Source organism: Saccostrea echinata, unplaced genomic scaffold, assembly GCF_033153115.1.
Source record: "Saccostrea echinata isolate AGI-Se365-2 ecotype Australia unplaced genomic scaffold, CSIRO_AGI_Sech_v1 ptg000023l, whole genome shotgun sequence".
NCBI lineage: Eukaryota > Metazoa > Mollusca > Bivalvia > Ostreida > Ostreidae > Saccostrea > Saccostrea echinata.
The window spans coordinates 10,307,482-10,334,417 of record NW_026889772.1 but is presented as its reverse complement, the minus strand read 5'-3'; the positions used below and the strand labels follow the sequence as shown (position 1 = coordinate 10,334,417).

The following is a 26,936-nucleotide window of genomic DNA, read 5'->3' as shown; positions in this document are numbered from 1 at the left end:
GCGTATTTCTTAGAGGAACGGAACTATTCCACATCAACTGGCTCTCAACATTCAAATTCAATATATAAAACTGCAAATATATTGGGCAATATAGCCCTGTTTGCAGTGCTAGCTGGTTTTGCCTTTCCATTTCCATTGTTTCTGACCTTCCAATCCCCTCCCTGTAACGAGGAAGGGACAGGATGTACCGGAAATTTGACAATATATATCGCTCGCGTCGCTCGTCACCCCTAGTGTTCTTTTACAAACTTCCATCCGCTGAAGTCCTTCCGCCCTAAGTATTAACAAACTAAATGACTTTATCAGGATAAAGGTGAACTAGGTCTAATTCTTGATTTTGACAAACTATAATGTAAACTTTACAAATTATCCACATTATCATTTTAAAAAAAATCCTTCATTTGTATATATTGCTTACATTATTGTTTATTATTCCTATTAAACAGTTCCAATATTTTTCAAAATGTATTAGAGATCCAAATTCGTATAAAATTTTCCCTTTTTTAATGGCTTTATTATTTCAAACTGTTTCTTTTCATCATTTAGAGTTATACATTTTTTCTACATGGAATGATTTACTACTTTGTGGTAATTAATTAATGATAATTAAATCGTTCCATTATACAAATCACACTTCACATGAGTGCGCTGGAACTGACTGGGCGTGTGCCACGGAGGCTCGGAATTGCTTCAGGTCATTGGTTTTTCAGCTTTAAGATTGAACATACAATGTTGTAAAGATTTGGTTGTGACGCTGCTGTTTTTATTTTTCTATTTCCTTTGATTTAGTGACTTTCTAGTCTTTTCTTTGTCCTAAGGAGGGTACGGCGCGTTTCGAGGGTTTGAAGATTTCGATAATTGTTCTTTTCGTTGGTTAATTTTATAGTGCTTTACGTAAATATCCATTCGTGACCTTGTATCTGTTTGTTTGGTAGATTCGACACAATGGGATATACAGTGTTGGTTTTCTGAGTTTCTGGCGCTTTATATATATATATATATATATATATATATATATATATATATATATATATATATATATATATATATATATATATATATATATATAATTTAATTTTGTTTGTATTCTAGCCTCTGATTGGTTAATATCCAAAAAGGAACACAAATTATTTCTGTATAACCCGGTTTGGTATGGGGACACACCCCCCTGACAACCAGCTGAATCATCTGTATGCATACAATCCTCTCATTTCCAGTCCTCGGGATTCATGGAAAATTCCAGATTTAATAAATATACCTTTAACTTCAAACAATAATTCGATCTTACCACATGTAAACAAGCTGCTAGGCCTATGTATCAGTTTTTACCTCCCCTCGCTTCCCATCACTTCCGTTACTTCCGTTACTACGGTTGTATTATTGAGCGGCAAATTTGAACTGATAAAAACCAACGAAATTTTACACCCATAGTTATTTAATGATTTTAAAATTAAATTATAAGGAATGACTCTAATTCTTGGCCAAATTATTCGAGTATAACCTGGTTTGGGTCAGTTTACGCTGTTTTATAATCCGCTTCGCGGATTATAAAGCGTAAACTGACCCAAACCAGGTTATACTCGAATAATTTGGCCAAGAATTAGAGTCATTCCTAATATATATATATATATATATATATATATATATATATATATATATATATATATATATATATATATATATATATATATATAAATCACTAGAAAACCAACAACACTATTTATCCTATGTGTGGGATCTATTAAATAGATACAAGGTCAAAGATTATATTTTATAGCAAGCACTAAAAATGACCAACGACACGAACAATTAAAAGAACTACGAACGATAGTATTGCTCTGCCGCCTACCTCCAAGTCATATTTCAAAAGTTAACGCATTTGAATGATTTTTTCATATTTATATAGATATTTATGTGAATTTTTATAAATAAATTATGTCTGACTTTTCTTCACATGTTTTATTAGATACTCATACTATGCTACTTTGCATTATTCAACAGTAAATATAAAACCCTGAAACATCTTATTTGCAAATAAAACAATATTTATATTGTCTCTAGAAAAATGCAAAAACTTCTTATAAAATACATATAATGTAATAGAGCCAATTTCAGTATTTCAGTGATGAAACTTTAGTCAAAAGAATTCTTCCTTGAATGGAATTTTAGAAAGGCAGTGCAATGAGTCTTGCCCAGTATCGGAAATTAATCTATGATAAATGTTAGCTCTGTTGAAAAAGTTCTTATAAAGTATGCATACTAGTATTTGTACAGTCATTGAATATTTTAAAACATGTGTATAGTCATCCTGCTTAGGTCAGTAAAAACTTGTAAAATTGGCTAAACTTTTTAGTAAATAAATGAATTTCCTAGTCCATTCAGTAATTACATGTATTTCCTAAAAGAGCCAGTAAATACATGTATTTACTGAACGGTATAGGTAATACATGAAATTCCTAATTTCACATATTTACTGTAACATGGCCTGGATAGCTCAGTGGTTAATACACCTTACTAGTAATATATGTCCATAAAACGTCATAGACAGTTTTTTTTTAACAAACTTAATAAATAGGTAGAAGAAATAATGTTAAGAACAGGAAATAAAAAAATATCTAATTTAGTCAAGGAAATGCCTGGAATTTAGGAAAGGAAATAATCAATGGATCATTCATAGTAACTGTAATTAGGATATTTTTTAATTCCATTAAAGCCTTTTCATTACAAATAAGCCATAAACCATTCCTTTAAAAGGAATCTGAGATGATTTGTAAAAAGAAATGCTTCTCAATCTTTCATTTCGTGCATACAATTGAGAAATTTTGTAGTCTATGTGTGCTCACAACTGATCCAGCGTCATGTGATTAAATTGTATTGATCTGAAAGCGAAGACAAATCTCACACACAGATGAGGTTTTTTTTTCAGGTAGAAATGCACGTTTCGGCTTCTGTAGTATCTTATATAAATGTATTCCAATAATAAGACTCATGGTTTCTTCCATGCAGGAAAAGGGTGAATATAACGCTGTCTTTCATCACCTCCCATATCGTAACTGAGTCTATTGTGTCTTTTTTGTCGGTATTTGAAACAGTAATGTGACACTTTCTGAAGCCTACATGGATATCCAATATGAGACAGAGTTTACCTGAATAATAATGGCAGGAAATAGTGCCATAGAAGGTAATTAATATGCTCATTTCCTTATTATACCCCCAATTTGTAATAATGTTTAAAATTTAAAAAATAACGCTAATCACACTGAAAAGCATATTTTCTGAGTATAAATTTTAATAACATCATTGAAATAGTTTAAAAAGTTGATAGAAGAAAACAAATCATAAATAAAGACGATATGTATTTTGATACATATAAAATGTGGATGTTAATTTGATGCATATAAACAGTTGGATGCTATTTTGATACATATAGCCATGTGAGTGTTAGTTTGATACATATAGACATGTGGATGTTAAACATATAATCCATGCAGTTATAATTCGATTGAAATGCTTAGATGAACTGGTGAGTCAATTCTTTTTGTTTGTTAATTGGATAGTAGCAAAGAAGGAGTGCATCGAGGGTATATTAATTCTAACTGTTTTCGGGTGGAGAAAAATTGATTTTTTTCAGTCCTGGTTCCTTTTCTTTGATGTACTATGTCCTATTTAAAAGTGTGCCTGCAACACCAATGCAATACAATAGGGCAAGTCATTTCTCTATTTAATTCATATACTAATATTAAAATTAATGCTATGCATTGTTATAATATAGGGAAATATTTCAAAATTTTTTAAGATTTCAAAATAGTCTTCCAGAGAACCATGGAAAATTTACTTGTTTTGAGAAATGAATTATTATTTTCGAACTTGAATCTCTCTTTTGATAATAATTTGTAAAAAAAAAAAAAAAAAAAAAAAAAAAAAAAAAAAAAAAAAAAAAAAAAAGATAAGTAAAATCCAAGAGATTATTAACCTTGCATTCTTAAGCTGACCTTGTTTGTAAATACAACATATCCTGGTATAGTATTTTGTCTGACATGTTTCCTACCGTTTGTTATAGCATTGCTTTTATACTGAATTTACAACTTATCAATACATAGGGCTCACAGCGGGTGTGACCGGTCGACAGGGGATGCTTTCTCCTCCTAGACACCTAATCCCACCTCTGGTGTTTCCGGGGATCCGGGTTTTTCCCTGTTCACGATTCGTTTTGTTTACTGGGTTAATGAGATTGATCACTTCGTTTTCATCATTTTCATCACCTAAATATTTATCCTATATATTTTTCGTTTATTTGTTCTCGATAATCTTCTTAATTTTGTCTCAGCCATGCATTTGAAAACTATAAAGAAACGCATTTTAAAATTATATAAGATGAATCCAGGTAGCATCATAAATCGTTGTATGTACCACTTTTTTTCCGACCTGATTTATAAATCAAAATAAAAAAAAAAAATTAAAAAAGATTTTGTATCAGTAATATCGAATAACAACCAATGGTGCTTATGTACATATGGCTAATGAATGTTACAGATATTTTTCTTCGTTTTTCTCTTAGCTCTTAACTCTTAAACAAAGTAATATCTTTTTAAATAAAACCATAGTTTGTTAAAGTCCTTTCGCCTTTGCTGAAAATTACGGTTGTTATCTATTGAAAACAAAACATTGAATTTTAACTTTTGGATTACATTTCATGACACATAGATAATGCAAATATGTATGATTGCAGATTTAAGCTAAACTGAATTCGGTACATTGCAACATTGGTATGGCTGAATGTAAGCTTTTAAAATTCATCTTTAGCGAAATGTCATTAATTTAGGATGCTGTTAATACGTTAAAAACTAAGTAAGAGTAGCAGTGATGAATGCTATTTAGAATCAACATAAATTTCTTCCAACCGAGTAGAACAGAAGACAATATTTCTTAATTTGTTGATTCGTTCTTTCCTGCTAAAGTCACTGTTAAAAATTACAGTGGTAATGAAATCAATAGGAAGTAAATGTCGATAAAGTTAAAACAATGTATACATATTAAAGAATAAGATTTCCTACAATATTGAGCAAAGTGTCCTAAAAGTCTTATAAAAAACTTTGTTTCATGATCAGAAAGTTAAAAATGATGTACTTGTTGTTTTTGGGACGGTTCTTCCCCAGTAATAAACTATATGACCTAGACCTTTAAGATATGGCCTTAGATCAAAGCTATGCTACATTCATAGGTAAACATGCTTAAATTTGAATTCATTTGATCAAGTGTTAGAAAGTTGTGATCCGGACACACTTCCACTATCTCATTGCTATTGACCTTGACCTGTAGGAAATGACCCTGACATCACTGTTGCACATTAGGAAATACCCTACTGAAGTTTGAATACATTCAAATCAAGATATTTGTTGTTACAACCCGGACACATTTTTTTGTGGCAAACAGACAGACAGACAAACATGCCAAAACCATTGTGTCTCTTCCCGCTGGAGGAGATTAAAAAATCAACCAATTTGAAAATAAAAAAAGAATAAGCTGATCTTGTGAAAGAAGCTTTACTGAACTGATATGTATTCTGTAAAAAGATATCTTGACATCGATTTTTTTTTTTAGATTATTTTGTGTTACAATAATAACCAGTATCATATAGCGGAGTTTTACAATGTAATTTTACTATGGCTATAGGAAATTACCACATGACTGTATGTTTCCATAGTTTTATCAACCATGTGATTTCTTTTAGGCAATAATATGAGAAATCACTTATTTTTGTGCTTCATTATATTGCCTGGTAGGAATTCTTTTGTATGCAGTACAGTAAAGCAACAAAATCAATTATTATCCCTGTGATTCGGCCATGATACGTATGTAAAATACACTTTTAACTTTGTGGAAGATCCTCTTTAATTCATCAGGAGTGAATTTTACTAGTTGAATCAGGAATTCTCAGGAAAAAATGCTTTATCAGTGTCTTTAAAATGGAAATGCTTTCATTTCCAACAAGTAAGTAGTAAAAAAATGGTTAGATGAAAAATGTCAAGTGATTAGCAGAATTGAAAGCTCCACGGTTTATTGGAAATTTTACCTGAAATTAAAACTTTGTACGGATTTCATTCAGTAAAGAATATCTTAGAAATATTTTACCATATGGGTATTTTAAAGAATTATCCTTAGTTTATAATTATATCTAGATTCACAATTGAGTTAATTAAGCAACATTTACCCAAAATTGCTACAGATGAATGTTAGACAACATTAAAGTATTAAGAAATTTTTACATAAATTTGATTATCGTTTATTTGTTACGTTGAGATGCGTGTTCTATGATCATAGGCACTTGTTTCTGTAATAAACTTATAATAAATTCTAGCCAGCAAGCAGAGTTTTTGAAATAATAGAAAACAAAAGTCAAGCATGCCATATATGGTTGTGTAACAACAAATAACGTCAAAATATTTTTTTTTTATACGAAATCTTGTTTTAATGTCTTTTTTATTCTTTTTTTTTCAGTTGAGCGATCAGATTTTGTAACATGCGATTCCGCTACATCCAACAACGAAGCCAGACCAGACTCAAGCGATGGCGAGAGTTGTCTTTGCAGAAACAGCAAATCGCAACAAAAATATGTCATGGCCTGCGTTATTATTCTGTGCTTGGCAGTTACCTGGGTTACAAGCACACAGCTTTGCCAGGAAACCTATGTTCCCAATCAGTTTCATTCACCTCTCTTGTGCATGTATTTTTGGACAGTTTGGTTATTATTATTTTATCCTGCGTATGTTGCTATTGAATTAATTCTGTCAAAAGGAGATTTTCCTGTTAAACAGACCTTGAGGTAAACATCATGTCCAATTGAATTTATAAAGGAACAATCAGGCTGGATAATTAGAGATATTAAAAATTTGTCAGAAGTTTAGAACTACATTTATATATACAATAACATGTACATGTTCATGTATTTCTATAAGTATTCTATTTATCATTTTGATTGGAATTTTAAGAAGTAATTAGTGTATAAACGCTTAAGAATAAGATCATATACACGTCATAACTCTTGATTCTTTTACATTTCGACAATAGAAATGTTATTTCAAATTTACATCTCATTTTTCAGAGAGAATATACTCATATATGGACCATACAATTTTCATCCGGGCCATTTTGCCATTAAGACAATCACTCTATGCTTTCTGTGGGGGGTGACCGGTTACTCATACGTTCGAGCCCTGGACCCGAGTTTCCTGGGAGCCACGGATATCTCTGCACTATTCTCCACCAATCACACATTCGTCTATATGCTGTCTTGGATCGTTTTATTTGAAAAGTTTGTGCCACTCAGGGTAACATTACTATCATAACATTCTACTACGAAATGAGAAATTTTTTTGGCTTCCATGTCGCAACCTAAGTAAAGGTTTTCATTTTAATAAATATTAACTTTGTCTCGCCAAAGAAATAAATTTAAAAAAATGTATTTTCAGATAGATACCGCGAATTAAAAAAATATTGTTTGAATATTTTGAAGAAAATTAATTAATATTTGATTAAAATCCTCTTTAGTCACAAAGCAGCAAAAATAATCAGGATTTGAGTTTTAAACTATACTAGTATACTCAGATTACTTTGAAAGATAATGTCTCATTTATTCCGAGTAAAAGAAATTATAGCAGTGTTTCTATATTACACACATTATACTCTAATAATGTTTTTATTCTGTGAGTTTCTCATTAGTAAATTTGTCAAACAATGAAGTAAAGCATATATCTTCAGGTAATTGCACTCATTTTGTCCATTTCCGGAGTTGTGTTGTTTGCTTACGCCGACGGATTGGGCTCTCACTCGACTTGGGGCGTCGTTCTAGCCATCTGTTCCTCGTCATCTCTGGCAGTATTTAAGGTTGTATAAATCACTCCTATTATCGGATAACGAAGCTTACTGCTATCACAGTGACACTCAGTTTATTTTTGTGTGTCTACCATTTGCCAATTTGATCATAATATTATAAATGATCATAATATTAGAAATGATGATTATATATTTTTATTGAAACTCTCATTTACACTCGAGATCTTAGATTAAATTTTAAAAATTCCTTAGTAAAGTAACGATATAATGACCCACCATTACATTTCCCCTGCTGAAAAGGATATACATACTAGGCTGGCATCTCTAGTTCGTTTAACATAGGTCTTCTTCCCTCTAAGTTCTTTTTCATGCCAGAATGCAGAATTAGGAAGAAAATCTTGAATTTGTAATTTTGAATAATGACAACATTAACGATTGAGGATTAAAGCAGTTGTTGGGATATGGAGAACACTGATTTCACAAATAAATTTCGGTATGAATAGAATTAGCAAGGAGTTTAATGCAACACAAAGGTGTTATCGTAAAGCAAGTTTCTATTTGTCGAAGAGTGTCATATTAGCTCATCTGAGCCAAAGGCTCAAATGAGCTTTTCTGATCGGAAAGTGTTCATATGCTAGCAGCTTTAGACAGTACAGATTCAAAATATCTTAAGTTGCGTGGATTCAATTTCTTTTTTCTCAAATTATTGACTATGGGCTTAGGGTGGAGCTAACACTGAAGAATTTCTTTTTCATAGAAACAAGGAAATAGAATAGCAGCGCCTCATTAGTAATATTGATATTGAAGCATCTCAACGTTGTGCGGGTTCAAATACATTTAAATCAATTTTTTATGTAAAATATAACGAACAGTGACCATTCTCAAAAGTCCATATAACTATACAAAAGTCCATATAACTATACAAAAGTCCATATAACTATACAAATTTTGATCCAACACGGACCGGACCTCTGAAATCAGAGGTTAGATCAGGTGTCATCTATTGTCGACCGGTCACACCCATTGGATGCCGATAGGGTATACGGAAAATCCGCTAACAGCTCAGTGTGAAAATGGCCTTACGATTTGTATGAAAAGTCAGTCAAAATTCGATCTAACGACAGATTGTTTTTGCAAACAAGGCCATTGTATCGACCATAAAATTTGCAAAATGTTGACTTTAAACGAGACTGTTGATATGCTTGTATCATCAACTTATTTGTCGATGCCTTCCTTGTTTTAGAAATTGTTCGTAGGTAGAAAAAGCTTTTGCGTATCGAATAAAGCTGAGGGCATAAACTTTATATGCAGGTGTTGATAGTACATTGCTAACAATATTATAGCTTTACATAAGTAATAGAAGTTGATGAAAGAGAAGTTGAAGTCATCACGTTTATCATAAGAAAAGTTGTCAGTTCGCATGGGAATTATGTGGGGAAAAAAATTCTTTTAATATTTCTTCTGAAGAAAGCAAGGCCAAAGTAACTCAGATGAGCGTTGTGATCTCTTGGGTCTCTTGTTAAACATATATCAACCATTTTCTCATCTTTAATAATTTTTCAAATATCTGATTAGGCTATTGGAGGATTGACATGATGATTTAATTAAATCTAAGAATCTTCGCTAAAATATAAAATAAATTTTATTTTAATCAAAAGTCAAGACATTTATGCCTTTTGCCTAACCCCAAGTGAGAAGATAACCTAATTCTCAGTGAAATAATATTTGAATGGAATATTTCTAAATGTTCTTAAGTCGATATAAATGTATATACATATGGGGATATATATTTATTCTCTTTTTATAAGTGTAATTATCGTCCGCTTCCATCCTTCACATACAATTGCCAATACTTAATCACACATTAAAAAAAAATGTGTGACTAAAAATATGTTCCTAACAATTTTAAAAAACATGGATGCCTTTGCTAGTTTTAATTAACTTAACTTGATAGGTTTATATTTTAATTAATTACAGATGAAAATGGAGATAAACATTATCATGTGGAAGTGAATGACCGTGCCTTTAATTCAGATTCCACTGCAGTGTTTAAAACATATAATCAACTTAGTTATTTAAATATTTACTAACCATCACGAAAGAGTAGAGGTCAGGGCTTTCAATATCATCAGGATTAAATTAAACACAACATTTATTGATAAATAAATACGAAAATTAGATGATCTAAAAGGTCGTTTTATTAAAATTTTGATTGGATTGAACGAGCTGGAATTTTTCTTGTTCCTAAATACCTTTCTTTGTTATGTAAATGTGAAGATTACAAACAGTAATCAATCTCATAAATCCATAAACAAAACGAATCGTGAACAGGGCAAAAACACAGATTCCTGGAAACACCAAAAGTGGGATCAGGTGCCTTAGAGGAGTAAGAATCCCCTGTCGACCAGTCACGACCGCCGTGGGCCCTATGTATTGATCAGGTAGACGGAGTGCTCCTTAGTATAAAAGCAATAAACTAACAAATGATATGAAACAGACAAATTACGCTATGCTGTTTTTACAAAATAAGATCATTTTAATAATATATACATATTATAAAAATATATAATATAATAACATAAGATCTGGAATTTGCTAAAAGCTGATGTTAAATGGGGTTGTTGAAATCCTTTTAACATCAACTTATTTGTCTATAGCTTGAATCAGTTTAAAAATCCCTTTGCTTCTAGTATATATCTTTTATATATCACCAAACTGTCCTGTAAAATTATTTTAGTCCTCTTGAGCCTGATACCCATAGTTCTTTCATTTATTTTGAAAAAAATGTTTTTCTTTTATTTTGTATTGCTATTTACCTCAGTCTCTCATCGAACATTTGTGAAATCTTCATTTTTTTTCTGCAATTTTTATATGAAACAAAATGTCTTTTCAATAGTTTGAGACCAAGGTAAAATGATGCCCCCCCAAAAATGAAAACCTTCCTTTTACTCTTGGATAGTTGTCAATCTGTGTGCACGTAAATGATAAACATTGCTCCTGTACAATTATTGAGAAATTATTCTAAGTAGAAATAGGTTAAAGCCCCCCAGGGAAGGGATTAATTAATGCTATATTGAAGCTGAAGAATGTGTGCATAATTACGATGAAAAACGAGCCATGTACCAATATTGTGAAAGTCATATTTCACGTGTCCAAGGTTGAGATCAAAGGATGAGGGAAAGGGGATCATTTTACACAAATGTATTAAACCGTTTAACAATCTTATTTACTTTGTGGCACCTGGGTATTGAATGCCCGGGTTTAAGAGTAAAAAAAAACCCCATTTTCTGTAAAATGTAGGACACGTACGTCAGTAATTTAGATCAGAAAAGTAATTGATGAAGGTGTTAAAGTGTTTATCTTTTTCTCTTAGTACACTGTATATTTAATAACCACATCTATTTCTTTTTTTCAATAAATGATTAGACTTCTACTAAATCTAGAAAGTTTTGTAATTGTTGGTTGATTTTTTTTGTTTTATGTAAAACAAAAAACCTCATTCTGATTCTACACACAAATACTCTGACTTTTTATATTGAAAAGATGCTGGAATTGTTCATTGACCATATCTATGTAGTCTTTGGAGATCGACTTTTCCAACAATTTGTTGGAATGTCGATGAGCACTAACAGTGTTCCTTTATTACCTGACCTGTTTTTATATTCCAATGAAGCAGAATTTATTCAAACACTTCCATTTGAGAAGAAATTCTTTCTTTGGTTTCAATTCAACATTTGGATATATCGGCGACGTTTTATCAATTAACAATAGTTATTTTATTCTCCATCCCACTAATCGAAGATTGGTTGGATCAATGGCTTGCATATGTCACATGTGTATTCCATGTGACAAGACCTTTCTTTTTGTATCAACATATTGACCTCTTGACCTTGACCTTCTAGTTTGACCCATTCTTTTCTTTAAAATTTTACCACACTTTAACCTTGACCTTATCTTTTGAATGGTTGGTGCTATTGCTTTCATACTTCACAGGTGTATTTCTTTTGATGTCCTTTGGTACAAATGCTTTTGACTTTGGCTTTGGAGTTTGACCCACTTTTTAAAAAAACTTCACATGTGAGTTAAGGCTGCGTATAGGCGTTTCTATGCAAATGAGCTAGTAAAAACGCATAAGAGGTAAATTTATTATTCAGAATTTTAATAAAATTGTACAATGCTAAGAAGAATATTCTATAGATTAATAAAACTGCTGCACAAATCCTAGGCATTTTCTAATTTCAATCGGATTTTGAGGAAACATATACCGGACTGTACATTTTTACCCTGATTTAACTTATTTACAAATAGAAATTATACAACTGACCTGTTGATATATGTGCAGCAATACCAGCAATTTTGGAATATATTGCTCTTAAATATACCTTGTTTCAGTTAAATAAAATAGAGCATGTCCTTGCACCGAAGCATTTTTGTTTATGTCCATTATAATCTTGTGTAGTAAAGAGCAATAACGTCAGAATATGACTTCATAATATGTATTGGCTATCTCATGTTGTGGGTACCTACTATGTATTAGACAATGAATTTTAACTTTCTCTGTATAATAGATATAGTCCTTAGACATTTTAATTAGATTATTTGCATAGAAATGCCTAAACGTAGAGTTAATCACCTGTGTTTAACCTTCGCCATAAGTTTTGAATGATTGGAGCTAGAACTTTCATATAACATATGTGTATTTATTGTGACAAGCTCTTTATTTGAGTTTGACCGACGTTTGAAAAACTTTAACCCCAACAATACCTTTTGGATGGTTAGTGATAGGACTTTCATATTTCACATGTCTATTTCTTATGATAAGGCACCACCTTGGGTACATATAATTTGACCCTGATCTTGGAGTTTGACCCACTTCTTAAAATCTTTAGCCATAAGTTTTGAATGGTTGGAGCTAGAGCTTTCGTATCATACATGTGTATTTCTTGTGATAAGACCTTCCCCTGAATACCAACAATTTTGACCCTTTGACCTTGACCTACTTTTGAAAACTTAAACATCGGCCTTTTCTTTTGAATGGTTGGTGCTAGGGCATTTATATATTTTACAGATGTATTCCTTGTAACAAGACCTATCCTTTGATACCAACATTTTTGATCTCTTTACCTTGGAGTTAAGTGCATTTGAGAAACTTTAACCTTTGCCATGAGTTGCTTCATACTCGGATAGCTTACTGACAATTTAACGTCAATGGCCAACTAACAACTAAATTATATTAATAACAGGATGGTTTCAGCTTTTCAATGTGATTTTTACCTATGTATGTAGTAATATGTCACAATCACCTGTACATGGTGTTTATGTCTGCCAACTGAGTTGATACTCAAACGCATATTCTGATTTAAAAAAAATAGGCAGGCTAATGACAATCATGTTAATGTTACAACGATTTCACCTGTATTCAAATACAACCTATCGTTATATCGTATTGAAGATGAGAGGATGTTTTAAGTGTTTAAGTTATTATAAGGTTTTGAACATAAGGTTGAGACATAATGCGAATTTGTTGGACAAGCTCATCTTTAAATGTAGGCTAAAAATAGACAATAGATTTCTTTATCTATTAAAGTATAAGTCCTTGGCATTTTTAAAGTATCCATATTATATAGTGAGGTGATGAAAATCAGACTGGACTAAATATATATGAAATCTGGTCTTAGTGAAGAATATCTATACGTATATTGACCTTTTCGTATGAAAGACAAGGTGATTCAAATTTATGCTATTGGGACATGTCACCGGGTTTGCAGGTGCTTGAAAGTCAGTTAATTTATCGGGTCTCAGTAGCTGAGTGGTTAGAGCGCTGGCACGGTATGCCAGAGGCCTGAGTTCGAGTCCCGTTGAGACTTGATTTTTCACGACCTGTGACAGAATATTTTAATTATTGTTAAAGTTTTAATTATCATGCTCAGTATACTCAGTAAAGAAGCAATATATGGATTATCAAATGGCTTTTGTAACATTGTATCCCATATCAGCTGGACATCACTTTAGACGTTCGGGTCAATACAAACTGACTTTTCTCTGGTGTGGAATGCAATATAAGGAGAAAAATGTTATGATACAACACTTAACTTTCACTCAAATACTCTCATTGTCACTGTGATCATCTAGTCATTAAGAAAATCAATGAAACTTAAACCAGTTTTTACCTCTCTTTGTCATTAAGACATGTTTGTCTGGAATGATAATTCAAGCCGGGCAGTCGGTAGTTTGCTGTCATGCGACCGCAAATTATCGCTAGAAAATTAATAACCCTCATCTACCTTGACGTCAGTGATCAGAGATTAAGAGTAAATCTTCATGATTACCAGTCCTCTCCCATGTCTCAGATCCGATCTCTTAGGCCCTGCATAAGCGGAAGAAAGACAAAGTAATTTGTTATTTTGTCCGAGATCAAATGTTTTTTCAGAGTCTCTAAGGATAAAAAGACATGCAAAATAGATGAGTGTTATTTTTTTTTCAAATGCTAAAACACAGAATAGTGTGTCCTTTGGAGATTAGGATAAATGTCTGTAGAATCTTAAACCTTTCTTAGACATCAACAGGCGTCCTTTCCGATCAGTATTTGATTAATGTTAATTACTTTTACAACTATAAGGCACTGATGAATGAACACAATAAATACCTGATTAATTCTTATCTATAATTCACTTTCCTAGCTGCAAATTTAAAATTTTCTAGAAAGTTGAAATAAAGTTTTGATATTTTCTTCCCTGGTCATTTTTAAAAACAGAAAGTTTCTCTCTCTCTCTCTCTCTCTCTCTCTCTCTCTCTCTCTCTATCTATCTATCTCTCTCTCTCTCTGAGAGAATAGACAGTGTTACGTAACGCTTCAGAAAGGAAACGAGCACAATTTTACTTGATCATTTATTAAAAGTCATGTCAATTCTCTGTTGTCACAAGATATAGTGTTACGATTTCGCGGGTGACGATAGTCACTGTTGAATAGCTCTATTCGATACCTTTCCAATGGTATAAACATGAGCCTTCAGTTCCACATAGTTTTAAACTTATAGTCATTTCAATGGAGCCAGTCGTTGACCACTTTGTAAAAATGATTGGGAAACTGGTTGAGAATATTGAAGAAATAAGAGCTTATATAAAAGATCGTACAAAACCTCGGTAACGCGGATTTTTACTGAATTGGGGGAAGTTTATGGGTCTGATAAGGTATCTTATAAGACAGTTTGTATGTGAAGAAAGAAATTTCTGACTGGCACAGAGTCTGTCAAAGATGCAACAAAATCTGGCAAGGTAAATGTCTCAAAAGTCAGGGAAATATTTGAAATTGATGGCAGGTACACGATTCGGGATATTGCCAAAGCTATCGTGGGTGCATTTCATTTTAAACGTATTTTGAAAGTACGAAAGATTTCTGCTAGATGCACAGATGACCAAAAACGGGTACGAGTACAAACCGCTAAGCAATTGCTCCAAATGTTTCCAAATTCAATCGAAGACAATTTGCAAACTGGTGACGAAGCTTGGGTTCACTATTTCTATCCAGTAAGAAAAATTTGAAACAAAATATGGCTAACTAAACACGATAGAAGGCCTGTAGTTGCCAAAAGAACCATAAACACAAAGAAGGTTATTTATTGCATATTTTTCTCATATGATGGTATAGCCGTATAAATTCCGGTGCCGAAAGGCAAAAGTGTTACAGGTCGGTATAACCGAGATGTTATACTAAAAAAGCTAAAAAAAATATCATAAACGACGCCCTGTGCCAGGAATTAGGCATGTTCATCTACGTCATGATAATGCTCCATCGCATACATCTGAGCTTGTGAAGCAATTTTTTGAAGTCGGAGAAGGTTACCGTCTTACCACACCCACCATACTCTCCAGATCTATCCCCATGCGACTTTTTCTTTTTCCAAAACTAAAGTTCTTATCTGGTCGTCGTAACAAGTCCCGACAATCCCTTGGCCCAGCCATCAGTCAGTGCCTTAGAGCTCTACCTAAATCAGCGTTCCGTGACGCATTACTGGAATGGATTCAGAGATTGAAATATCTATTTCAAACTGCGGAGAATACTTTGAAGGGACATAATGTTCATTTCAATATATGATTCAAATGCTTTTGAGATATCGTAGAATATACATTACATATCGAACAACATTCGTATACTGATTTTTTTAGTTAGAGCATGTAATTGTACATTAAGCTAAAATATAAGATTGATGAAATACCGTTTTTAGTAATCTGATTAGAAATTGGTAATAAAATGAACACTGTTGTAATCTTTCTAGAGCAAAACTATAAGCTCCGTTTGATTTTCAGTGAAACGATAAACACAGTTTGAATGGAAACAATGCCATTTATTAACTAAATAACAAAACTATTGTTGCAGAATAATACTTTTTGTAAGGCGAATTACAGAATGATGCAATATATATTCGTACACAATGATCCTCGTTTTAGAAATTGTTCATACGTAGAGCATGCTCTTGCGTATGGAATCAACTGAGAGACATAAACTCTTTGCAGGTGATAAGGGTATATTGTTGAAATCATCAAGTTTTGTTGTTAGGTAACCATTAACGTCTTTTTCTAGAAAACATCCAAATATGAAACAGATGTTTCAGACTCTTTGGTATCTTTTATTTCCAGCTCACTGGGATATATCGAGACGGCATATGAATGAAAATAACTATTGTTAATTGATAATACGTCGTCGATATACAACAAGTGTTTTCTTCTTCTCATGTATACGATTTTGAATGAATTTGACAAAAATAGGTTTGCTAATAACGGGACGCAATTGGTCACCCATAGGTATTCCGACAGATTGTTGGAGGACCTGGTCTTCAAAAACTACATAGATATTGTCTATTAGAAACTCAAGCATCTATTTAATGTCAACTTCAGAGTACTTGTGTGTAAAATCAGAATGTTTTTAACAAACTAATGTTGCAAACGTCCATTGATAAGATAAGTAAATTTACGAGTTCCATTTTTATTGAAAAAGCAGCTGCCAATGATGTCAGAAAGTCTTGACTTTAATTTATCGTGGGGAATGATTGTATAAAGTGTTGAAGGTCGTGATGTTATTGATTTTGGTAAAATTTTGTGATTTCAAATTTTCTAAAAGTTCCTTGGAATTTTTAAGTATCCACATCTGATTTACACCTCTCCTTAAATATATTGTTGTACAGTACTCCTGAAGTTACTCCTTTAATACCGTTAATATTTTAGTGATGAGTAAAGAAAGAGGCTTGGTAGAACATTTACAGGAACCCGCTATGAATCTTTGTTTGTAAAGCATTTTTTTAAAGTTTAGGAATAAAGTAATTCATATTTAATTTGATTGTTGGAAATATTAAAAAAAATTAAAGCTGACATATGATTTTGAAGAATTTCCTTCTTAGAAAGGGAGTTATGGGTATAAGTTGGATTACCACTTGCAGAATTAAATCCCAGTTCCTCTAAAATGCATTTCAAATAATGAGCCGTACAAACAAAGACAACGTTGTTACATGGTTTGTCAGCTGGGACCAGTACAAACTGATCGTATAATCTATCTAATTCTTTTTTCACTTCTGAATTATTGAAGACAAAAGGATAGATGGTTTTAATATTCCTCCTCAGTCGCTTAATGCGAGATTTTAACATCCATCTGATACATTTAATCCATTTCGACAAAGTGTCAAGATCTATTTAACTCTCTTTGTTTTCCCAAAGACGTTTTATTTGTGAAAATCTTATAAATACCTATATAAATATCATTCAAATTTTTAATGTTTGAAAATTGACTTGGAGGTAGGTGGCAGAGGATACTATCCAGTTCTTTCACGTAAAAAAAAACTTTCTAATAATTTTCACCAGAAATTAGCGTGAATTCATGTTAAACTCTTTCAAATGATAACATAAATATGTAATTTTTAAATTCAGGTTTTATTCAAGAAATGGATAGGGCGTTTAGGTTTTGGACAACTGTCCATGTTTTTATCGATCATGGGTAAGTAATACTATGACGAATGTTTTGATATTTGTTTTTCTTTTGTATCATACATATTGATCACAGCTAGCATACAGGTTTAATATGACAGGTGTTCTCTGTCTTCTTGATTAAATACATCTAATATTACTTTGTAATTATCTGACCATTGTAAAAAATACATGTTCTTGATTAAATGCTGGTTTCAAAACAATATCCCTCTGTGAACCTTACCCCTTCTTCTAGAATTGTTCTAATTGTGAATTGAAAGGGGACTATAACCATTATTTTCATCTTCACATTATGGCAAACACAAAGTTATTGAAGAATCAGTATAAAATCGTTCAATTATAGGGACCTAAATATCATAGTGGCATAATTTCAGGGATCAGTACGTCATTTCTAATAGATATAAATGACAGAAAGAACAAATAGCGCAATTAAAAGATAAATTACACATTTTTTTATGCTGCAATAAAAACAGTGTCTTGCTGTGCACTATATATACTATAGGATCCATCAAAACTTAGTCAAGAAAATTATCGTCATCAAATTGAAAAACAATTCTAAAATTACAATACTACATAAAACAATTGTTTGAATAGAATACTGATCAGTGTAACAAGTACAAGACGACCAAGCACGTCTTGTAGATAATGAAATCTTCATTTATCGTAGGTTTTATTTTGGCGAATGTCTTTACAATTTTCATGTGATCTAATCTTGCGTACTTGAGAAGCATACAGCTGTACATATGGGCGAAACTTACTCAGTATAACGTTTATAATGCCATTAAATTATTTCGATAGAAACAAGTTACACAGGAATATCAGAAGCGACAGAATTGTTTGAACTGTCTTTACAATACTTCTACTTAGCAACAAAACAATCAAACCAAAATACCAACCTCGCCCCCCCCCCCCCCCACCCCCCAAAAAAAATAATTTAAAAAACAAAAAAAACAATGGAAAATGATAAAACATTTTTGGTGAATAAATCTGAACAAAATCGCATTAAAGATTGATATAGCTGATTTAAAATGAATAAAACTTTTCTCTCTTATGTTTTTCATAATAAGGCCTTGGTAATCTTCTAATGTTATGGCCAGTGATAATTGGACTACAATATTCAGGAGTGGAGTATATAAGAGCCAATGTACCCTGGAATCAACTCTTTGGAACAGCTGCTCTAATGATAGGTTTGTCTGAAAAACCAATAATCACAATGGAAAGAAGTAACTAACAAACAAAACTATTGATATTTCATAACTCTAATTAATAAACAGCAGTCACGCTAATGTTTATTATATACAATTAATTAATCTACGTTTCCTTGAATCTTTTCTCATTACCACAAAATTCAAACTGATGACAAGCTCTTTTTTTTATTTTAGTGTTTCAGTTTTTATCAAACTATACAGAGTGTCTGACAAACGAATTGGTGACGGGTCTTGGTATGGTAGTGGCCGTCCCTATGTGCGCAGGTGAGAAAATATACACAATTTATCCCCTGTGCTGATGAAGTTTTCCCTGTGTGCGCAGGTGAGAGAAAATACACAGATTATCCCTGGTGAGGGTGGTTGTGGGTGTCTCTAAGTGTGCAGGTGAGAGAATAAACAATTTACCCATGGTGAGGGGACATAAGGGAAAAGAAGAGAGAGGAGAGATGCAATCATAAAACATTCTCTATCCTAAAAGAATATATTTCCATATGTAAAAAAATGTTTAAATATATTGAAATACATGACCTTGTCAGCAAGCACAATTTATCATGAAGTCAAATGCTGACTGACGTTTTTCATACTAATTGTTAGGCCATTATTTATCGATTGTCGACGGATTTTTCCGTTATTTCCCGATCATGACAAGGAGCACACGGCAGGTGTGACAGGGGATGCTCACTCCTCTATGGCACCTGATCCCACCTCTGAGGTCCGTGTTTGCTTGCTCCAAAATGCATTGTTTAATGGACTTTCGAGCTTGAATACTTTCGTTATCTTCATATATTTCATGTATATCTTTACAATATCACATTTTGTTTACAAAGAAACCTCGAAATAATTTTTTTAAAATTATATTTATTTTTTTAAGAATTGATAGATAATGTTAATAATGTTTAATGTCATTACAAAATTAATAGTACGTACAACTGCTTCAAACATCCTTTTGTGAAAAAGTTTTTAATAAAAATAGTTGTTGTTATGAGTTACCCCAAAACATAAAAGTCAGCTTGGTAATTATAAACTGAACATATATATAAAATGAAAAGTAGATTGCTTCTGTTCTGTATCTATATTTTATTTTTCATAGGACACAAAAAGTCGGAATTTCAGACAATTATGATTATTATAAGCTCTCTCAAAAGGATTCATCTCGAGTGCATTAATTTTAGAATACAAATTCGTAGTTCCTATGGAAGTTGTATATTTTACACAATATTTCAATTTAAATCAGATGAATGTACCTTTTTTTCAAAAAGCAGGCGATTTAGTCAATTTTCTTTCACTAAAATCTGTCAATATGGTGAAAATACTTCACATATATGAACTTAATGACAAAAGATGTTGTTACGTTGTTTAATATGGAAGTTTAGAAGACTGTAATATTGATTAATATCTAGCAATTCAATATACCAATACCACTGCCAAATTCAGGCCGCGAATGTACTTATTTTGAATGGTGAATCATTAACACATATAGAAACATCACCCTTTTGCACAATAACTGTGGAACAGATGCAATTGAATATATTAAGATCCATAGATATTATTAGAAAAAATGTAGACACTGCTAAATATCAAAATAACCAGGATATCAAGAGTTCCAGACGGAGATATGGCGTAAACAATGGTAGCAGGGATTCAATAGAACATATATTGACACCTCTCACAATTGTTTTGCTTTTCAGAGTGAAAATATTTATATATACATTAATCAGTGTAGGACAAACCCATATTAATTTCAAATTGTATGCACATTTTAATTTTTCCTAACGTTATTTTTAGGATTTTTATGATTAGAGTAAATCTGAATGTATAAAAGCAGATAACTCTACAGAAGAAGCTTAAATACCAAGGTTGAAAAAATAAGTTAAAAAAAATTTTTTTTATTTATTTCAAAAGCACATATCTACGGAAGCCGGTAGGTGCCAGGTAGAAAAATATTTTATCTGGCGGCAGCCAAATAATTATCTGGCGGCCGCCAGAAACTTATCTGGCCGCCGCCAGATAAGTTATCTGGCGGCCGCCACATAATTTCTGGCGGCCGCCAGATAAAATATTTTATCTACCTGGCACCAACCGGCTTCCGTACATACCACTTATTACGTTCTAATTATAATGGATATCTTTTAAATCTTTGGTCTTTAGATTTATTATATAGGAAACACAGAGGAACATAAGTTTTATATTACCTACTTTTACACACTGTATTTGCGTTAAGTTTAATTGGTACCTTTTGTGCAATATTTCCGGCACTTTTTCGTGAAATCTCTCTCTCTCTCTCTCTCTCTCTCTCTCTCTCTCTCTCTCTCCCCAACATAGTTTCAATAAATGTTAAACACAGAAATACCAATAGCCCTTATTCACGAATACGTCATATACTCCATTACCTTGCTTTGTGCCAAATTTAAAATACTTAATAAATACAGTTTTCATTTTTCTCCGTTTTTTAACACAATGCAGCCAATTTCCGTTAATTATTCTTCTACATGATCTATTATCTGAACCCATTTATCACAAATTTTAATCTTCATTTTTCTATATTTTAGTTTCGGATTATATTTGGAGAAATCGTCATTTCAATGGTATGAAGTTCTCCGGAGTGGTGCTGTCTACTTTAGGCCTTATATTGGTACTAATGCCTGACACATGTTTTAGCCAAGCCTGTTCATCATGCGTGAAATATACTCACACAAAACAAACCATTACACAGCCAGAAAGAAGAGGAAGGCGATCTAGAAGGGAAATTAGTCGAGCCTGATCTTGCATTTTCTTTATTTAGTATCCATATCTAAAATTGTGTAAGATAAAAACCTGTTGAAGTAATATATACTAAGGTTGTTAAAAAGTTCGCCGACACGGTGATTTTCAGGAAAATTAATACTTTGAAGAACGACATATGTTTGATTAAATTATTATCTTTGACTGAAAATTATACAAAAGTCAGGTCTACAATCATTTTGAAAATATACAATGTTGTTGACTTGGTGGTCATAGACTTCACGAACAACCACCAGAATTTTTTAAATTTTTTTTATTTATTTATTTATTACACCCCCCGATTGAAAAGCGGGGGGGGGGGGGTGTATAGTGATGACCGTTTGTCCGTCTTTTGTCTGTACGTCCGTCCGTCTGTTACGCTTTGGGGTACATATCTCTTATCTGCAACTCCACTGATACCACTGATTGAAATTTAATGAGACATTCACAAAATTTCCGTTACATAGTGCCATTGCGCGAATCCTATTTTACATTTTGATGGGACACATATTTGGGGTTCCAATAGCAAAACAAAGACACTGCCATTCTTTCTATAATATTGAGGGGTGCCAATCTAGTATCCACAACGCCTCTTATACCACTCATAAAATTTAATGATACTTTCACAAAATCTTTATTACACAGCGCCATTGTGACCTCCTATTTTACTTTTTGATCGAACACATATTTCGGGTTTCCAATAGCAAAACACAGACACTACAATTCTTTCTATAATATTTAGGGGTACCCATCTATTTCCCGCAACTCGTCATTTATCACTGCATAAAACTTAATGATACTTTTAAAGAATCTTTATTACATAGTGCCATTATGCACCTCCTGTTTTAGTTTTTGATCTGACACTTATTTCGGATCTCCCATAGCAAAACATGGACTTTGCTATTATAATTATATGGGAGGCGGAGATATCATTTTATGAGCTCAGTGCTTACAGTAGCTTTTTTTTGACATTAAGTGACGTGACAGCCTGATTCCAAACCTGTCAATCTTTTTGAGAAATGTGAAGATAACGCACAGTGACCAATCTCAAAAAAAATCTATAAACAATACAAATCTGTGAAAATGGCAAAAAACAAGGCCCCTTTAAATTTCAGAGGTGGTATCAGGTGCTAAGGAGAGTAAGCATCCCTGTTGACCGGTCAAACCCGCCGTGAGCCCTATGTATTCATCAGGTAGACGGAACATTCTGTAGTCAAATTCGGTTTACAAACAAAGGCCTAACAATTAGTATGAAACACGTCAGCCAAAATACGACCCAGTGATAGGTAATAATAGTGATAGATTTGATAACAAGGTCATTATAGCGACCATAGAATTTACAAAATGCTGACTTTAAACGAGGTCGCTGAAATCCCTGAAATATCAACTTATTTGTCAGTAGCCTGTCTCGGTTTAAAAATTGATCTAACTCAGAACATGCCCTTGAGTATCGAGGACGTTGGGATATGTAAACGCCATATGCAGGTGAAAGCGGAATATAACACAATAGTACATAAATAATCTAAGGAAAATTGACAATGGAAAAGCTTAAGTCATCATGTGTGTCATGCAATTAAGTTGTAAGTTAGCACCTATCGTCTGTAGTCAGTAAAACTTCCAAATATGAAACATATGTAGCAGACTCTGTGGTATCTTTTATTTCAAGTTCACTGGGATTTATCGAGTCCATATATGAATAAAGTCAGTCTTTTTATAATTTTGAATATCTTTCAGTTCTACTGATTTGTCTTGTCTTTTTCCCTTTTCAAAATCATATTACAGTATACAGTGTACTTCGTTTATTCATATCTAAAGTAAAAAAGAAAAAAAATCTTCATAAGCATATAATGATAATTGCGTGCTTTTTGTAAACATGCTTATTAAGGAAAATAGTTTTCTACGATTAAGCGTCTACGTTTAACTCGTATATATAACTCAGGTAGAATGTTACTTCCTCCATATGTAAGAGCAGTGCCTGCTTTTTGGGAAAAAAAGTCTATTGGGATCTTGAATCCGCATTGCACGAACACACACACACACACACACACACACACACACACACACAGAGAGAGAGAGAGAGAGAGAGAGAGAGAGAGAATATTTGGAATAACATGTAAAGATGTTGCCGTAAATGAAGTGGTCTTTTGCATTTTGTAAAAGAACTGCATTGGTTCATCACCTCTTGAGGAGGGATATCAATGTTTGCTTTTGATTGTAGATCCTTGTTCCAAATGTGTCTTAAATTTTATTTGAAAGCAAGTCATTATGTGTATGTAATATGTATTAGTATATTTCTTTAGAAATACATTGATTACTTATAATCAAACGATAAGCCATGCAAATATGATACACTTTACATGTATTATTTAACCGTGTATGTATTAAAGTTTTTATTTTACATGTACCAAAAAAAATCTCATGAATTTGTTCATACGCACATAAAACATGTTATTATGTACACTGCATTTCATAATCTCTGTTGAAATTATGTAATCTATATGTTCTAATTAATTAATATAACATTCAAATATCTCACCATTTATGTCATATTCGTTTTATTTTATTTTTTTTTTTGCAATATTATATCATAGCATATTGGATCGATTTTATTATGAAAGTAAGTTATGAGAGTTCTTTGTTGTGAGATACATCCGATACGATGTCAAGATATTTTTAAGTAATTACTCTCGACAGTATTACTTTTTTTTGTATGGAAGTGCATTAATTTGAGAAGATTAAAATAAAATAGTGTTAACGGTGAAGATAACAAACACTGATCAGTCTAATATATCCAGGAAATAAAGCGTAAATAGGGCAAAAAAACGCACCCCTGGAAACACCAGAGGTGGGATCAGGTGCCTAGGAGGAGTAAGCATCCCCTGATGATCGGTCACACCAGCTTGTGTTCAGTGTAATAATCAGGCATACGGAGTACTTCGTTGTTAATTTTCTATTAAAACAATTACCTAACATGTCAGACTTAATACGACCCAATAATAGGTTGTTCATGTATTTACAAACAAGGTCATTGTAACGACCGTAAAATTTGCAAAAAGCTAACTTTAAACTGGGTTTGTTGCAATCCTTGAATCATCAACTTATTTTTCAGTAGTTTTCCTTGGTTTAAAAATTGATCGTACTCAGAGCTTTTTCTTGCGTATCGAATTAGTTCGGAGAAATAAACACGATATGCAGGCGATGTTGGAATATTACTACATAAATAAGGGAAGTTGAATATGGAAGAGCTTAAGCCTTCTCATTTGTCATTCAATTTAGTTGTTAGGTTGACCTTATCGTCTATTGTCAGTAAATCATCCAAATATGGAACAGGTGTGGCAGACTCTGTGGTGTCTTTTATTTCGAGTTCACTGGGAAATATCGAGTCGACATATGAATGTAAGTAACAATTGGTTAAATGATATAACGTCGATATATATACGAGGGGTGATCAAAAAGTTCGCGAACTAATTGAATTACTTTCATAGAAGAAAATAAAATTAGGTTTCAGTGTTCATTATATTTTAAAGTAGTCCTCTCCGATTTTTATACACATCTACCCATGCGCGAATCACGTGATCCAGGCGGTCACGTGACATGCTCCGTAGCGTTCTGTTCACAGAAGCTGAAAGATGTTTCCGAGTCATATTTCTTACCATGCAAGTTATTTTTTACAACATGAATAGTCCATTTGTCAAAAATGACCAAAGCTCGGCAATAGAATGGGTGGATAAGGATATCCTTCCCCAGAATGAGCATGGTGACCATCACAACCCGAGTCCTCTGTCCTGGGAGCTTCGTTTATCCAATGTGGATAAAGAATTGGCGCCTTCTTTTTATCATATCTGATATGTTTAAAGGCTAAAGTAAACGATATTTTAGGAATTCAATAAATATATTATTGTTAAGATATTCAACTATTTTTCCAACTGCTACTTGGCGATCTTTCTTAACAAATTGCTCAACGAGAGACATATCTCTTTCCCCGTTTACTTTCACTGGGCAAGAGAACAAATGTTATTTTTAATCATCTCCCTTTCTTCACTTAAACAACCAATCCAATTATTGATTAAATTTCTGGCAAGTCTTTTGTCTTCGTTGACGTTAAACAAATTATTATATGCTACTGCAAAGGAAATTCCAAGATACATGTTAAACTTTACAGCCGTTCGTTGCTCGAGTACAACGAAGTCAACCATTTTTTTGTCACAAGTCACCTACATTTGAAGTCATTTTTACATTTTGACGCCACAGACATGGAGCAAAATATTACATGACACCTGCTTTTTAAAGAGCATATGTATGACACATATCATTCTGATCTGAATCGTGGTTTTGTAAATATAGAGATAGTTCGCGAACTTTTTGATCATCCCTCGTATATGTCGAGTTCAAGGCCACAACAAGTTTCCTTCTTCTCAAGTAGATGTTTTTGAATAAATTCTGCTTCAAAGGAATACAAAAACAGGTCGGCTAATAAAGGAGTACAATTAGTAGCCATTGAAATTCCAACAGAGTGTTGGAAGACTACATAGAAATTGTCAATGAGGAACTCCAGCATCTTTTTAATATCAACTTCAGAGTACTTGTACATATATGTAGAAAATGTGAAGGTAACGAACAGTGATCGATCTAAAAAAAAAAAAACCCTACAAATAATACAAATCTGTAAACATGGCATAAAACACTAACCCCTGGAAATTCCAGATGTGGGATCAGGTGCCTAGAAAGAGTATACCTCCCTTGTCGGCTGGTCAGACTCACCGTGAGCCTAATGTGTTGATCTGATTGACGGAACGATCCAAAGTTAAATACATTATAAAAACAAAGGCCTTACAATTTGTATGAAATATGTCAGTCAAAATACTACCCAATGATTAGGATGTACTTGCTAAAAAGGTCATAATAAACCAAAGAATTTACAAAATGCTGACTTTAAACGAGGTTGTTGAAAAATATGGAATCAAAATATCCCCGTAAATTTTAAATCCAAAAATTATTTAAATGCAGCTCTAGTGGTTATTGAAACCTATGAAAAAGATATGATTCTAAGAAATAAAAGGATTGTAGCATAATCTTTCAAATGTATGTAAGAGGGCAAATTATATTTAACATCTTGTTCGAGATTCACATTTACATTTTTATAAAAATTACAAATTTGGA

The 26,936-nt window shown here is 32.6% G+C and overlaps 1 protein-coding gene across 1 annotated transcript; it reads left to right on the top strand.

Moving 5' to 3' along the window:
- The first annotated feature begins 3,089 nt into the window (after positions 1 to 3,089).
- On the top strand, positions 3,090 to 21,777 carry LOC133191448 (solute carrier family 35 member F3-like). Its single transcript, XM_061327202.1, has 8 exons — positions 3,090 to 3,181; positions 6,499 to 6,823; positions 7,103 to 7,328; positions 7,759 to 7,884; positions 17,752 to 17,818; positions 18,876 to 18,995; positions 19,191 to 19,280; positions 21,566 to 21,777. Exons 1-8 carry the CDS (start codon positions 3,157 to 3,159, stop codon positions 21,775 to 21,777), a joined length of 1,191 nt encoding a protein of 396 aa, XP_061183186.1. The 5' UTR covers positions 3,090 to 3,156.
- The last annotated feature ends 5,159 nt before the right edge of the window (positions 21,778 to 26,936 follow it).